A 13035-nucleotide genomic window follows, 5' to 3' on the forward strand; every position below is an offset into this window, starting at 1 on the left:
CACATAGATCTAGATGCCATCTATCAACCCCTCAGAAAATCAACAGGAAATGACATCACCACAAACCCCAGGAACCCCATCCAGGAGAAAGATATAAATAGAAAGCAGGAGATAACAGCTTCGCTTCATTTGGAGGTCGCCACTGATGATGTTACCTAGCCAGGTAATGAAACGTCTGGATATCAAAGCTACAGCTCAGCGAGCAAACCTACACCCTCGTTCTTCATATGTTAAGCTTTTCATTCCTGGGACCATTGTCATGCACCTCCTCTAAATACGCTCCAGGGCCAGTACATCCTTCTTGAGACATGGGGCCCTAAACTGTGCATAAAACTTCAAATGTTGTCTAACCAAAGGCCTTCTAGATCCTCAGAAGTACATCCCTGCTTTCATATTCAAACCTTCTCAAAATAAATAACATCATTGCATTTGCCTTCCTAACTACTGACTCAACCTGCAAGTTTACCTTGAGAGAATCCTGAAATAGAATTCCCAAACCTCTTTGCACTTCAGACTTCTGATTTTTGTCCTCATTTAGAAGACAGTCCATGCTTCCAATCTTCCTACCAAAGTGCATGGTGTCACACTTTCCCATGTCATACTCCATCTGCCACTTCTTTGCCCACTCTTCTAACTTGTCCAAATCCTTCTGAAGTCTCCCCAGTGCTACCTGTTCCTCTACATATCTGAGGAAAGTCTGCAAACTTAGCCAGAATGCCCTCAGTTCCTTCACCTAAATCGTTAATGTATAAAGTGAAAAGTTGTGGTCCCAACACTGAGCCTTGTGGAACTTGTCATTAGCTGCCATCTTGAGAAAGACACTTTTATCCCCACTGTCTGCTTCCTGCCAGACAGCCAGGCGTCTATCCATGCTAGCACCTTGCCTCTGATACCATGGGCCCTTATCTTACTCAGTAGTCTTCTGTACGGCACCTTGCTAAAATTCTTTTTGAATTCCAGATAGATAACATCCATTGGCTTTCTTTGAGGAAATAACAAGCAGGTTAGACCAAAGAATTCTATCAGATTTGTCAGGCATGACCGTCCCTTGATGAAACCATGCTGACTTTACCCTATTTTACCATGCACTTCCAAGTATTCAGAAATCTCATCCTTCACAATGGACTCCAAAATCTTACGAACGACTGAGGTTAAGCTAATCTGCCTATAATTTCCCACCTTTTGTCTTACTCTTCTCTTAATCAGGGGGGTTACATGAGCAATTTTCCAGTCCTCTCGGACCCTCACTGATTCTAGCAATTCCTGAAAGCTCACCACTAACGCCTCCACTATCTCTTCAGCTATCTCCCTTAGAACGCTGGGGTGTAGTCCACCTGGTCCAAGTATTTATCCACCTTCAGGCCACTCAGCTTTCCTAGCACCTTCTCTTTGGTGATGACCACCATACTCAGATCTGCACCTTCATTCTCTTCAATCTTTGGGATAAAACTTGTGTCTTACACCGTGAAGATTGACGCAAAGTAATTATTCAGTTCCTTAGCCATTTCCTTGTTCTCCATTACTTTCTCTCCAGTATCATTTTCCAGTGATCCAACGTTCATTTTTGCCTCTTTTTTTTCCCTTTATATATCTAAAAGAGACTCTTACTGTCTTCCTTTATATTATTGGCTAGCTTACCCTCATATTTCATCTTCTCCCTTCTTATTTCTTTTTTTGTTGCCCTCTATTGGTCTTTCCAATTCTTCCCACTGTCTTTCGCCACATTATATGTTTTCACTTTTGCTTTTTTGCTATCCCTGACTTCCCCAGTCAGCCATGGTTGCCTCATCCTCCCTGTACAATGTTTCTTTTTCCTCAGGATGAATCTCTGCTGTGTCTCCTGAATTACTCACAGAGTAATTCACTCCTGCCATTGCTGTTCCACTGTCTTGCCTGCTAGGCTCCTCTCCCAGTCAATTCTGGTCAGCTCCTCCCTTATGCCTCTGTAGTTGCCTTTATTCAGCTGTAATACCGTTACCGCTCATTCTTTGTTCTCCCTCTCAAATTGCAGAGTAAATTCAATCATATTATGATCACTGCCTCCTAAGGGTTCGGATTAGATTAGATTAGATTACATTACAGTGTGGAAACAGGCCCTTCGGCCCAACAAGTCCACACCGACCCGCCGAAGCGCAACCCACCTATACCCCTACATTTACCCCTTACCTAACACTACGGGCAATTTAGCATGGCCAATTCACCTCACCTGCACATTTTTGGACTGTGGGAGGAAACCGGAGCACCCGGAGGAAACCCACGCAGACACGGGGAGAATGTGCAAACTCCACACAATCAGTCGCCTGAGGCGGGAATTGAACCCGGGGCTCTGGCGCTGTGAGGCAGCAGTGCTAACCACTGTGTTACCGTGCCGCCCACGACCTTCACCTTAAGCATCATTATCAAGTCTGCCTCGTTGCACAACATTAAATCCAGTATTGCCTGTTCCCTAGTGGACTCCACCACAAACTGCTCCAAAAAGCCATTTGCCCATATTATAGTCCAATGTCAAGCTTTTGCCCACTCACATAACCTGTCTATATCCTTCTGCAGACTCTGTGTCTTTCTCACTACTTGCCTTCTGACCTATTTTACGTCATACACAAACTTTTCTACAGTACATAAGTTTTCCTCATCCAAATCATTAATATATATTGCAAATATTCGTGGCCCCATCACTTCACTACTTATAAGTTGAAATCCTCAAAATTACTCTGAAAATGATCCCAGCTATTCATTAGCCAATTCCAAATGATTATGAGAAAACCTAGAAAATTCAGAAATCACTTCTTTACCCAGGGAGTGGTGGGAATATGAAACTCAATTCCAGTGAGTAGTTGTGGTGAGTGGTATAGAAAGAGGATAAACATAAAGATAAAAGGAACACAGGGTTATGCTAACAGTGTTAGGTGGGACCAGTCGGTAGTAGCTGGAGAGGAGCATTAGCAGAGGAATTGTCCATTTCTGTCTTCCCTATTTGATATAATTCTACTTAATGATGCCCATTCATTGTGATTCAAAGTCAAATTGAAATTAACCAACTTTAATTAACCACTTCTTCTCTGGAACAATGCAATCGCAAGGATTGGCTACATATATAATTTAAGAATGATTGTAATACCAAGCAAGTAATAAAACCTTCTGCTTCACTCGACATCCTCCACATATTTTAGAAACCACTGAAAGGAGGGAACTTGGGATAGAGAAAAATCCAGAGATATTTTAACAGTTGTTAGGGATGAGCTGTAAATGGTAGTGCCCTATGTTGCAGCTGTAACTAAATAGTAACATTTAGTGACTGTATGTGGTGTATCTCAAATGTGGTACCCTTAAATATACTATAAGTGGAATCTGATTACATACCAGGTTGAACAAGACTTAACCTGTTCCTTTTTTTCCAAAAGCCTTAGCAGTGTAGAAACCATTTAATTAGTCATTGGATATTCACCAATGAATTAGTCATTACTTTGCCTTGGGCCATTGCAAAAAAAACGTCACAATTGAAAATGTTTATGCTGTTCTGGGAAAAAAAGATCAACTTGAGGTTGTACTAAAAATATAAATTGGAACGTCATTTCCACTGTTCTTACTTTGTGACCATACAAAAAACAATAAGACCCAACTGAAACCAAGAAATGATCTCAGATTTAAAATGCTAAGTGTGCCCAAATAAGCCTTTTGACAGAACATTTCACAAATTTAAATTTAGAAGATGTACAATTATAAGACCATAGGCTAGAGGGCCAGAAGTAGGTCATTCAGCCCATTGAGTGTGCTATGCCATTTAATAAGATCACAGTTGATAGGATAATCCTCAACACCACTTTCCTGCCTGTTCTTGTTAACTGTTGATTTCTTAACTGAGCAAAGATCTGTTGATCTCAATCTTGAATATACTACAACAATCCAGCCTCAAAAGCTCTCCATACTAAAGAATTCCATGGAATTACTACTGTATTGACTTGCTACTAAAAACACCTATAGAAACAGATATGCTTCATTTGCTTTATGCATTTCTCAAAAAGAACTTAGTGAGGGAGATGTAATTCCAGGAAAATATACACAACTTCCTAAAATTTAAGTAGAGCCAAACTACAAAACTTTAAGAAAACTGAAAACTCAAACATCCAAATAAATAAGTGGTCCCAGAGACCTCTTCAAAGCAATAAAATGATCAAAATCTCCAAATTGGTTTAAATTTTAAAATCCTGTTACTCATTGAAATTACACTCTGCAATTTAGTTTGTTTCTTTCCTACAACTGAAACTTTTTATGTAACACAGGGCAAAAAAACACAAATCACTACAATGAATATGCAAGAAATGCGACCAGAATTTGTTGTTATTTATGCTGCCTCACTGCAGCTATCTACAGATAGTTCTTCTATAACATGATGGTTGCATTCTTGTGCAACCCTGCATTATAGAAAAATCACTCTTTAGAAACAGTTCTTAAAGTGTTGGCGATATAATCGCGTTACAGCCAACACATATTTTAGAAGTTTGCACTTTAGAAACAGTGTCCCCAATTTGTCAATCACATTACAGCCAATTCACGTTAACGAAATGCATACAATAGCAGAAATCCTGAAGCTGATATTTTCCAGGAATCCAAACATAGCCAAGCCCTAAACACATTGCTGTGCTGTACATCCCTGGTTAAATACTGAGTGGAATCTTATAACCCATATTTTAGGATACAAACTGGTGATGAGGAAGAGCTTAGATTGAGCATCATGCATAATTGTTCTCTGCGAAATTAAACTGAAGATTTGCATTACACGTGAGTACAGACATATGTAATCCTTTCAACGCTATAGCAAAATGTGGTTATCTTGAGAAGTTGTTTCATAACAATAACCTAAATTTATATATCACCTTTAATGAAATGAAGCAATCCAAGACACTTCACAGGAACATTATAAAACAAGGTATGACACCAAGCCATGTAAGGAGATATTATAACAGTCTGACATAAGGTTTTAAGCGTCTTAACAAGAATGAGCAGTTACTTACAAATTAGGGGCATAGGTAGGCTATTCAGACCCTCCAGTCTACTCCATCATTCAATAAAACCCTGATGACCACTGTGAATATGGACTTAAGTTTACATTCCCATCTACTCCGATAACCTTTGGTTTTTTTGTTAGTCCATAATTTATCTATTTCCACCTTAAAATATTCAATAAATCGGTCTCTATCAATCTTGAATACAGTTCCCTTGATGTTTGAGCCTCAAAAATGTTCCAATGTTTGTCTTAGATGGAAGATCCCTTATTTTTAACCTGGGTCCTCCAGATTCTCCCACAATGAGAAATATCCTTTCAACATGCACCTTATATAAGATTCTGAGGGGACTTTTCGATTCAAAAATCACACTCTCATACTCCTAAACGCCAATGATGTAAATCATTGAAGCATCCCCAACCCTAAGTGTGGAGGCAGGGATTCAAGTCCCGCCTGTTCCAGTGGTGTAAAATAACTTAAATATATCCCTTTGCAAACTCTGTGCGTTCTTCATGACTTAGCTTCATAACCAACTTTGCATTATCAGCAAATTTAGCAACAATACATTTAGTCCCTTCACAAAGTCTGATTGTAAACAGTTGAGGCCTCAGCACTGCTTTTTTCCATAGAATCCATAGTGTGTGGAAACAGGCCATTCGGCCTAACACGTCCACAGCAATCCTCTGAAGATCATCCCACCCAGTCCCATCCTCCTACCCTTTCCCAATAATTTTACATTTCCCATGGCTAACACACCTAACCTACACATCCCTGAACACTATGGGCAATTTAGCGTGGCCAATTCACCTAACATGCACATCTTTGGTCAATGGGAGGAAACCAGAGCACCTGGCAGGAACCCACACAGACATTGGGAGAACATGCAAACTCACACAGCCCAAGGACGGAACTGAACCCGGATTCCTGGTGCTGAGAGGCAGCGGTGCTGAGAGGCAGCAGTGCTAACCACTGAGCCACCATGCTATCCTTTCACCTGACCACCTTTGGCAATTATGTACATTTCTGCCTGTTTTCTGTCAGTTTGTTAATCCTCTTTCCAAGCTAATATCTTATCAACTACACCATTAGAACCCACACAGACATTGGGAGAACATGCAAACTCACACAGCCCAAGGACGGAACTGAACCCGGATTCCTGGTGCTGAGAGGCAGCAGTGCTAACCACTGAGCCACCATGCTATCCTTTCACCTGACCTTTGGCAATTATGTACATTTCTGCCTGTTTTCTGTCAGTTCGTTAATCCTCTTTCCAAGCTAATATCTTATCAACTACACCATTATTTCCTATTTAGCAAAGTAATCTTTAATGTGGCGCCTTGCCCAATGCCTTCCAGATACCCAACTACAACATTCCCACAGGTTTCCCTTCATCCATGTTGCTTGTTACTTCCTCAAAGGACTTGAGTAGATCAGTTAAATATGATTTCCCTTTCACAAAATAATGTTGACTCTGATTACACTCAGACTTTCTAAAAACCTCACTCTATCCTCCTTAATTAAAAATCCGACCATTTTGCCTTTGACAGATGTTCAGCTAACTCGCTTGTAGTGTCCTTCTTAATGTCTCCTTTTTTAACTTGAATAGAGGAGTTGTAATTGCTATTTTCCAATCTCAAAAGTACTTTCCAGGATCTAATAAATATTGGAAAATTAAAACTAATGCATCTTTCTATTTTAAGGGCCACTTTATTTTTTAAACTCAGTAACATGAAATTCATCAGAACTTGAAGATGTATCAGTTTTTAATCGTATTAGCTTCTCAGGGCCCCTTCTCTGGCAATTGAAATAGCTTTAAGTTCCTCCCTTTCACTTCATAATTCATAACTGTTTCTCAGATAGCATTGTATCCCCTATATTGGAGAGGTTTAAATATCTATTGTTAACTTCATTCACCATTTCTTTATTAATCGTTAATTCCTCAAACTCGTTATCTAAAGGATCATTGATACTTTTCTCTTAAGTACTTGTAGAAATTTTTTACATTTTGTCTTTGCACTTCTAAATAGTTTCTTCTTGTTCTCTCACTTCTTGTTCCTTATTATTCTCAAAGTCGTTCTTTTTTTTTTATATATATTCTGCCCAATCTTCTGTCTTACCACTACTTTTCACTGAATTGATTGCCTTTGATTAAGAAAACTTCCGCATGTTTCTAATTAGTTACAGCCCTGAAACCCTACCAAATATCTACATTCTTCCAACTCCAGCCTTTTAACATAACTGTTCTGCTATTGGTGCCTGTGGCTTCACCAGCCTGGGTTCCAAGATGAGATTGCGGTGTACTTTGAGGTACATGGTAAAATAGAGTTGAGTCAATACGGCTTGGTCAAGAGGGAGTCACGTCTGACAAATCTATTGGAATTCTTTGATGAGATAATGAGCAAGTTAGACAAAGGACAGGCAGTGGACATGATCTATTTGGATTTCCATAAGGCCTTTGCCAAGGTGTACTTGGTGGGGGGGGGGGGGGGCAAGGTATTGACATGGTGCTTTTTCTAGCATCACACTGTATGGACTCTGAATAGAGGAGGGCTGACTGGCAAAAGGCAGGGAATAGGAATGAAGAGGTCTTTTTCAGTATGACAGATAGTACTAGTGAAGTTCTGCAGGGGTCCGCATTGGGACCACTGCTATTCATGTTATACACTGATGATCTGGATGAAGGAACTGAGTGTTGTTGCTAAGTTTGCAATTGACACAAAGATAGATGAAAGGATTTGTACAGGTGAAGAGAGTAGGTGAAGAAGTGGCAGATTGAATACTACGTGGGAAAGTGTGAGATTATGCACTCTGGTAGGAAGAATAGAGGAGTAGACTATTTTCTAAATGGGGAAAGGCTTCGGAAATCTGAAGCACAAAAAGACTTGGGAGTTCTAATTTCGGATGCTCTTAAAGTTAACATGCAGATTCAGTTGGCAATTAGGATTGCAAATGCAATGTTTGCATTCATCTCAGAGGGCTAGATGCGAGAGCAAAAATGTACTGCAGATGCTATACATGGCTCTGGTTAGACCGCATTTAGAATATCATGAGCAGTTCTGATCCCCAAGTACTCCACAATCTCATCCAAGATGGATGTGTTGGCATTGGAGAGGAGGTTTACAAGAATGATTCTGGGATGAAGGGCTTGACATATGAGAAGGTTGAAGTGTCTGGGTCTGCACTTGATTGGAGTTTAGAAGAATTAGAGGGATTCAATGAAACTTACAGAATGCTGAGAAGCCCAGATAGAGTGGATGTTGAGAAGATATTTCCACTAATAGGAGAGACTAGACTCTTAGGGCACAGGCTCAGAATGACGGGATGACCATTTAGAACTGAGATGAGAAGGAATTTCTTCATTCAGTGGATGGTTAATCTGTAGAATCATTGCTGCAGAGGGCTGTGAAGGCCAAGTCATTATGTATATTTAAAACAGATATACAGAGGAACCTCGATTATCCGAATACCAATTATCCGAAGGAGATCTCGAGGTCCCGATAGAAGACACGTTTCCAACAGTGCGTGAACCTTTTGTTTAGTTATTAAACAGGCAGCATCTCCAAATGACTGACCTCCTGCTCTCTCTCTCTCCCAACACTTTCCCTGGAGTTCTACAGAGGGGTGTACTCTAAACCACTGTCCCCAGATAATCTCTCCAACATTGTCCTGTACAGGGAAAACGTTGAACCTGTCAAAAAGTTGCAGATAAAAGTTGTGTGTGTTTGTATGCGCGCGCTCTATTTGGAGACTTACCACACAAAGGCACCTGCAGCAGCAGTCTTGTTGTTAGTGTACAGTCTGGCTGCCCCAGAGAGGGGGCGGGGTTGGACAGGGGGGCGATGTTGGATGGGGTTGGGAGCGGTGTTGGATGGTGGGACGGGGTTGCAGTGTGGGCAACTGGGTCGGTGTTGGAGGCGATGTTGGGGATGGGGTCTTGCATGCTATGTGCTGCTGCTAGTCTCCTGAACAGGGAGCAGACTTTAAAAACTCCAAACCCCAGAGGAAAGGCATTTAGTTGTTAAGCGAATAATCGATTATCCGAACAAAATAGTGCCCACTCATCTCATTCAGATAATCGAGGTTCCCTGTATATAGATTTGTGTATTGTAAGGAGATCAAGGGTTACAGGGACAAGGCAGGAGAATGGAGTTGAGGAACATATTGGCTATGACTGAATGGCACAAAAGACCCAATGCACTGAATGGCCTAATTCTGCTCCTATATCTTATGGTCTTAAATTCTAGAATTCCGTCCATAAATCTCTCCGCCTCTTTATATCTCATTCTACCTTTAAGACACTGCCCAAGATCCATGACATTAAGCTCTAATATTTTCCAGCTGAGCCAGTATTAAATCTAGTTCAATAATACTCCTGTATAAAGGCTTAGTATACTCTACTATAATAATGGTAAATAAAAATGGATGTTTGATGACCGGCATTGACATAATGGCTGAAGGGCCTCTTTCCACACTGTAAAACCTCTATGACTCTAAACATTGTTGTGTAGATAGAAGAGGTAATAAGTTAAAATTAGTATTCCTCAATACCTCAATATCTAAAACTACCTGCTAGCTGTGTGTGTGTGTGTGTGTGTGGAGGCGGGGGGAGGAGAGAGAACCGCATGGAATAACAGAGAAAAGGGGGCTAAGGACAGATGCCTACTGTACTCTAGCTGACACTATATGTCTATCACGCTTTGATTAATGTGGAGTCAGTGTTGTGATAAGTGAAGAAGTGCTTTTAGAATTTGTGAGAAATGACAAATTCTACTTCGGAATTCATCAACTGCAGTACAGAATACTGATAACTGCTGCTGAATCCAAAACAGCAGAGATAAAACTGCACTCATTCTAAATTAGAGACAATGCTTCCACCATTCCTGATGTCTGTAGACTGCTTACATCATTGAACAACACTTCTGTAATGACAGAGTGACACAGCTGCATCAGTCTGATTCCCTATGGAATCCTTAAGGGTACCATGTGAACTGAGTAAAGTTCACTCATAAAGCCTAGGACCATGATCGCTGGTGAAATCCCATAAAAAACGCTGGCTAAAATAGTGAGATTATTTAAAAAGATGTTGATGGTGTGAAACAGAATTGGATCAGTCAGCAATTAAAGCTCCTGCATAATTTCCCTTTTAATTGAACCAATCAAAACGAACTAGGTCTTACAGCTATTTACAGATTGCTGCATGGTGAAAATCTTCCTGGCTTCGGTGTTATAAACATTGGATTTAATAATGCACCAGCTTCTTTTAGCTCTCCAGTTAGTACAGTTTAGTCTTAAACTAGCACAGCTTGCAATCTATCCAGTATAGAAAGACAGCCTCTTCCAGCAGAGTGGCTTCATTAGAATTTAGCTCTTATCCAATTCCAGGTGACCAATGTATGAGATGTGCCCAGAATAAGAGCAACAGGATGCAGGAAGCTTGGTTGAAACCAGTCATTAACCTGATCTTGAAAGGCATCTTTCAGATCAAGGTTTTGCAAAGACTATGGATAAGGCAGCTTAACGGTCAGTACTCCAAATCAGCTGATGACAATGCAACCCATTTGTTCTGAGCCACAAGTATCAGAAGCATACAAAATTTAAATTAAGATATTTTGAACTTTTCCTCACAAGTGGAATCCACTATAAACAGATACAGTGTACACAGATTTCCCCTTATCCCAAACAGCATTGCATCCAGGACAAGGAAGAAAGCTACCTACAAAATTTTACTGAGATGTGAAAATATCCATTATCTCAAAAGATTTAATGCATGTACCATAGGCAATGTTTCAGTGACAAGACGTTAAACACAATGATTATAGTAGCAGCATCAGGTCTCAGATCTCCATTACTGCCTCACAATGACAAAATTAGTGGATGTTTCCAGGCATTCATAGAATCATCAAATCCCTGCAGTGCAGAAATAAGCTATTTGACGCACTGAGTCTGCACTGACCCTCTGAATAGCATCCCACTCAGACCCGGCCCCCTCTTCTATCTCCGTAACCCTGCATTTATCATGGCTAACCCACTTAGCTTACATATCCCTGGACACGTCAGACAATTCAGCATAGCCAATCCACCTAACATATGCATCTTTGGACTGTATTGATCATCAAGGAAGCTGCAACTGAAGAGTGATCTTTGACACAAATGTTGCATTGTACTGCTTTTACTAGGTAACATTAATATGGAACATTTGTTTAGCAGGAACCCCTAGAAATTGTCATTTTCAGGAAGTAATGTTCTCATTTCCTCCCAAAAAGCTCATCTTTGTGGAATCTCCCTCCTCAGGTGTGCCAATAGATTTAATCAATATTTCCTTGCCTATGATTGTTGAAATGACAAAGTTCTTGATCCTTTTATAAAATTCAATCTTAAACCAGAAAGATCACGATTAGCTAATAATGATGGGGGCAGAATTGTACTGAAGAACAGTAATTCTGTCTTGTGCTTCTGTGCGTAAAGTTGTCAAATTTGAAATATCTGGAAGACTTCACAAGCATTAAATGTTTATTTTCTTCTTTAAAAACAAGACTGAATTAGTAAAGTGTCATGGTGTAATAGGTAGTTGTGTTCTTCCTACAAACTGAACATAGAATAGAATCATTGGGGTGACATGGTGGCCCAGAGGTTAGCACTGCTGCCTCACAGCACGAGTGATCCAGGTTCGATTCCACTCTCTGGTAACTGTCTATGTGGAGTTTGCATATTTTCTCTATACCTGCATGGATTTCTGCCAGATGCTCCAGTTTTCTCCCACAGGGCAAAGATGTGCAGGTTAGGTGGACTGACCATGTTAAAATAGTCTTAGAGTTACAGGGGTAGAGTAGTAGGGGTAGGTCTGGTGGAGTGCTCTTTGGAGGGTCGCTGTGGACTTATTGGGCCAAATGACCTGCTTCCACACTGCAGGGTTTCTAGGATTCTATGACTGAATTTGTACTTACAGGTTCTACTTCTCATGAATTTATAAATTTCTGAATCTTGTGGCTAAATTAAAATTAACAATGAATATTATGCTGAGAAGTGAAAAATAAACAAATGAATGCTACTGCATACCTGAACTCTGAACTTCCACATTGTGCCAACAGGAGTGCCAGGTATGGGACCATAATGGTTGGAAGGAACTATTGTGCATTCCTTTGTGCGACCAACACAGGCCATACCCTGAATGACAACATAGATCGATGAAAGGTATATTAGTAATCCAACTGACACTTACAAAAAGCAGGGAGAAAGTGAGGACTGCAGATGCTAGAGATCAGAGTCGAAGAGTGTGCTGCTTGAAAAGCACAGCCGGTCGGGCAGCATCTGAGGAGCTGGAGAATCGACGTTTTGGGCAGAAGCCCTTTATCAGGAATGAGGATTGTGGGCCAAGGAGACTGAGAGGCAAATGGGAGGGTGTGGGCTTGGGGGGAGGTGGCTGAGAATTCGATAGGTAGATGAAGGTGGGGGTGAAAGTGATAGGTTGGAGAGGAGGATGGAGCAGATAGGTGGGAAGGAAGATGGACAAGTAGGACCATTCAAGAGGCTGGTGCCAAGTTGGAAGGTTGGAACTGGGATGAAGTGGGGGCAGGGGAAATGGGGAAACCGGTGAAATCCACATTGCTCTCATGAGGTTGGAGGGTCCCAAGGCAGAAGATGAGGCGCTCTTCCTTCAGGCATCGGGTGGTTAGGGTTTGGCGATAGAGGTGGCCGAGCACCTGCATGCCCTTCGGAGTGGAAGGGTGAGTTAAAATGTTCAGGCACAGGGAGGTGGGGTTGGTTGGTGCGAGTGTCCCAGAGATGTTCTCTGAAACGATCTGCAAGTTGCCATCCTGTCTCCCCAAAGTACAGGAGACCACATCAGGTGCAACGGATACAGTAGATGACATGTATGGAAGTACAGGCAAATTTCTGTCAGATGTGCCCCCTTGGCCCACAAGCCTCATTCCTGATGAAGGGATTATGCCCAAAACGTCGATTCTCCTGCTCCTCAGATGCTGCCTCACCAGTTGTGCTTTTCCAGCACCACACTCTTCGACTTACAAACAGC

The 13035-nt window shown here is 41.2% G+C and overlaps 1 protein-coding gene across 2 annotated transcripts in view; it reads right to left on the reverse strand.

The window, feature by feature from the left end:
* LOC122562310 (E3 ubiquitin-protein ligase UHRF1-like) overlaps nt 1–13035 on the reverse strand; it is a 179955-nt gene that overhangs the window by 30848 nt on the left and 136072 nt on the right. For both annotated transcript variants that reach the window (XM_043715177.1, XM_043715167.1), the window contains one exon: nt 12060–12167. In XM_043715177.1, the coding sequence (XP_043571112.1) occupies nt 12060–12167 (108 nt within the window). The remainder of the gene's footprint in view (nt 1–12059; nt 12168–13035) is intronic.

The sequence above is a fragment of the Chiloscyllium plagiosum genome, chromosome 2 (assembly GCF_004010195.1).
Source record: "Chiloscyllium plagiosum isolate BGI_BamShark_2017 chromosome 2, ASM401019v2, whole genome shotgun sequence".
In the NCBI taxonomy this organism is placed as follows: Eukaryota; Metazoa; Chordata; class Chondrichthyes; order Orectolobiformes; family Hemiscylliidae; genus Chiloscyllium; species Chiloscyllium plagiosum.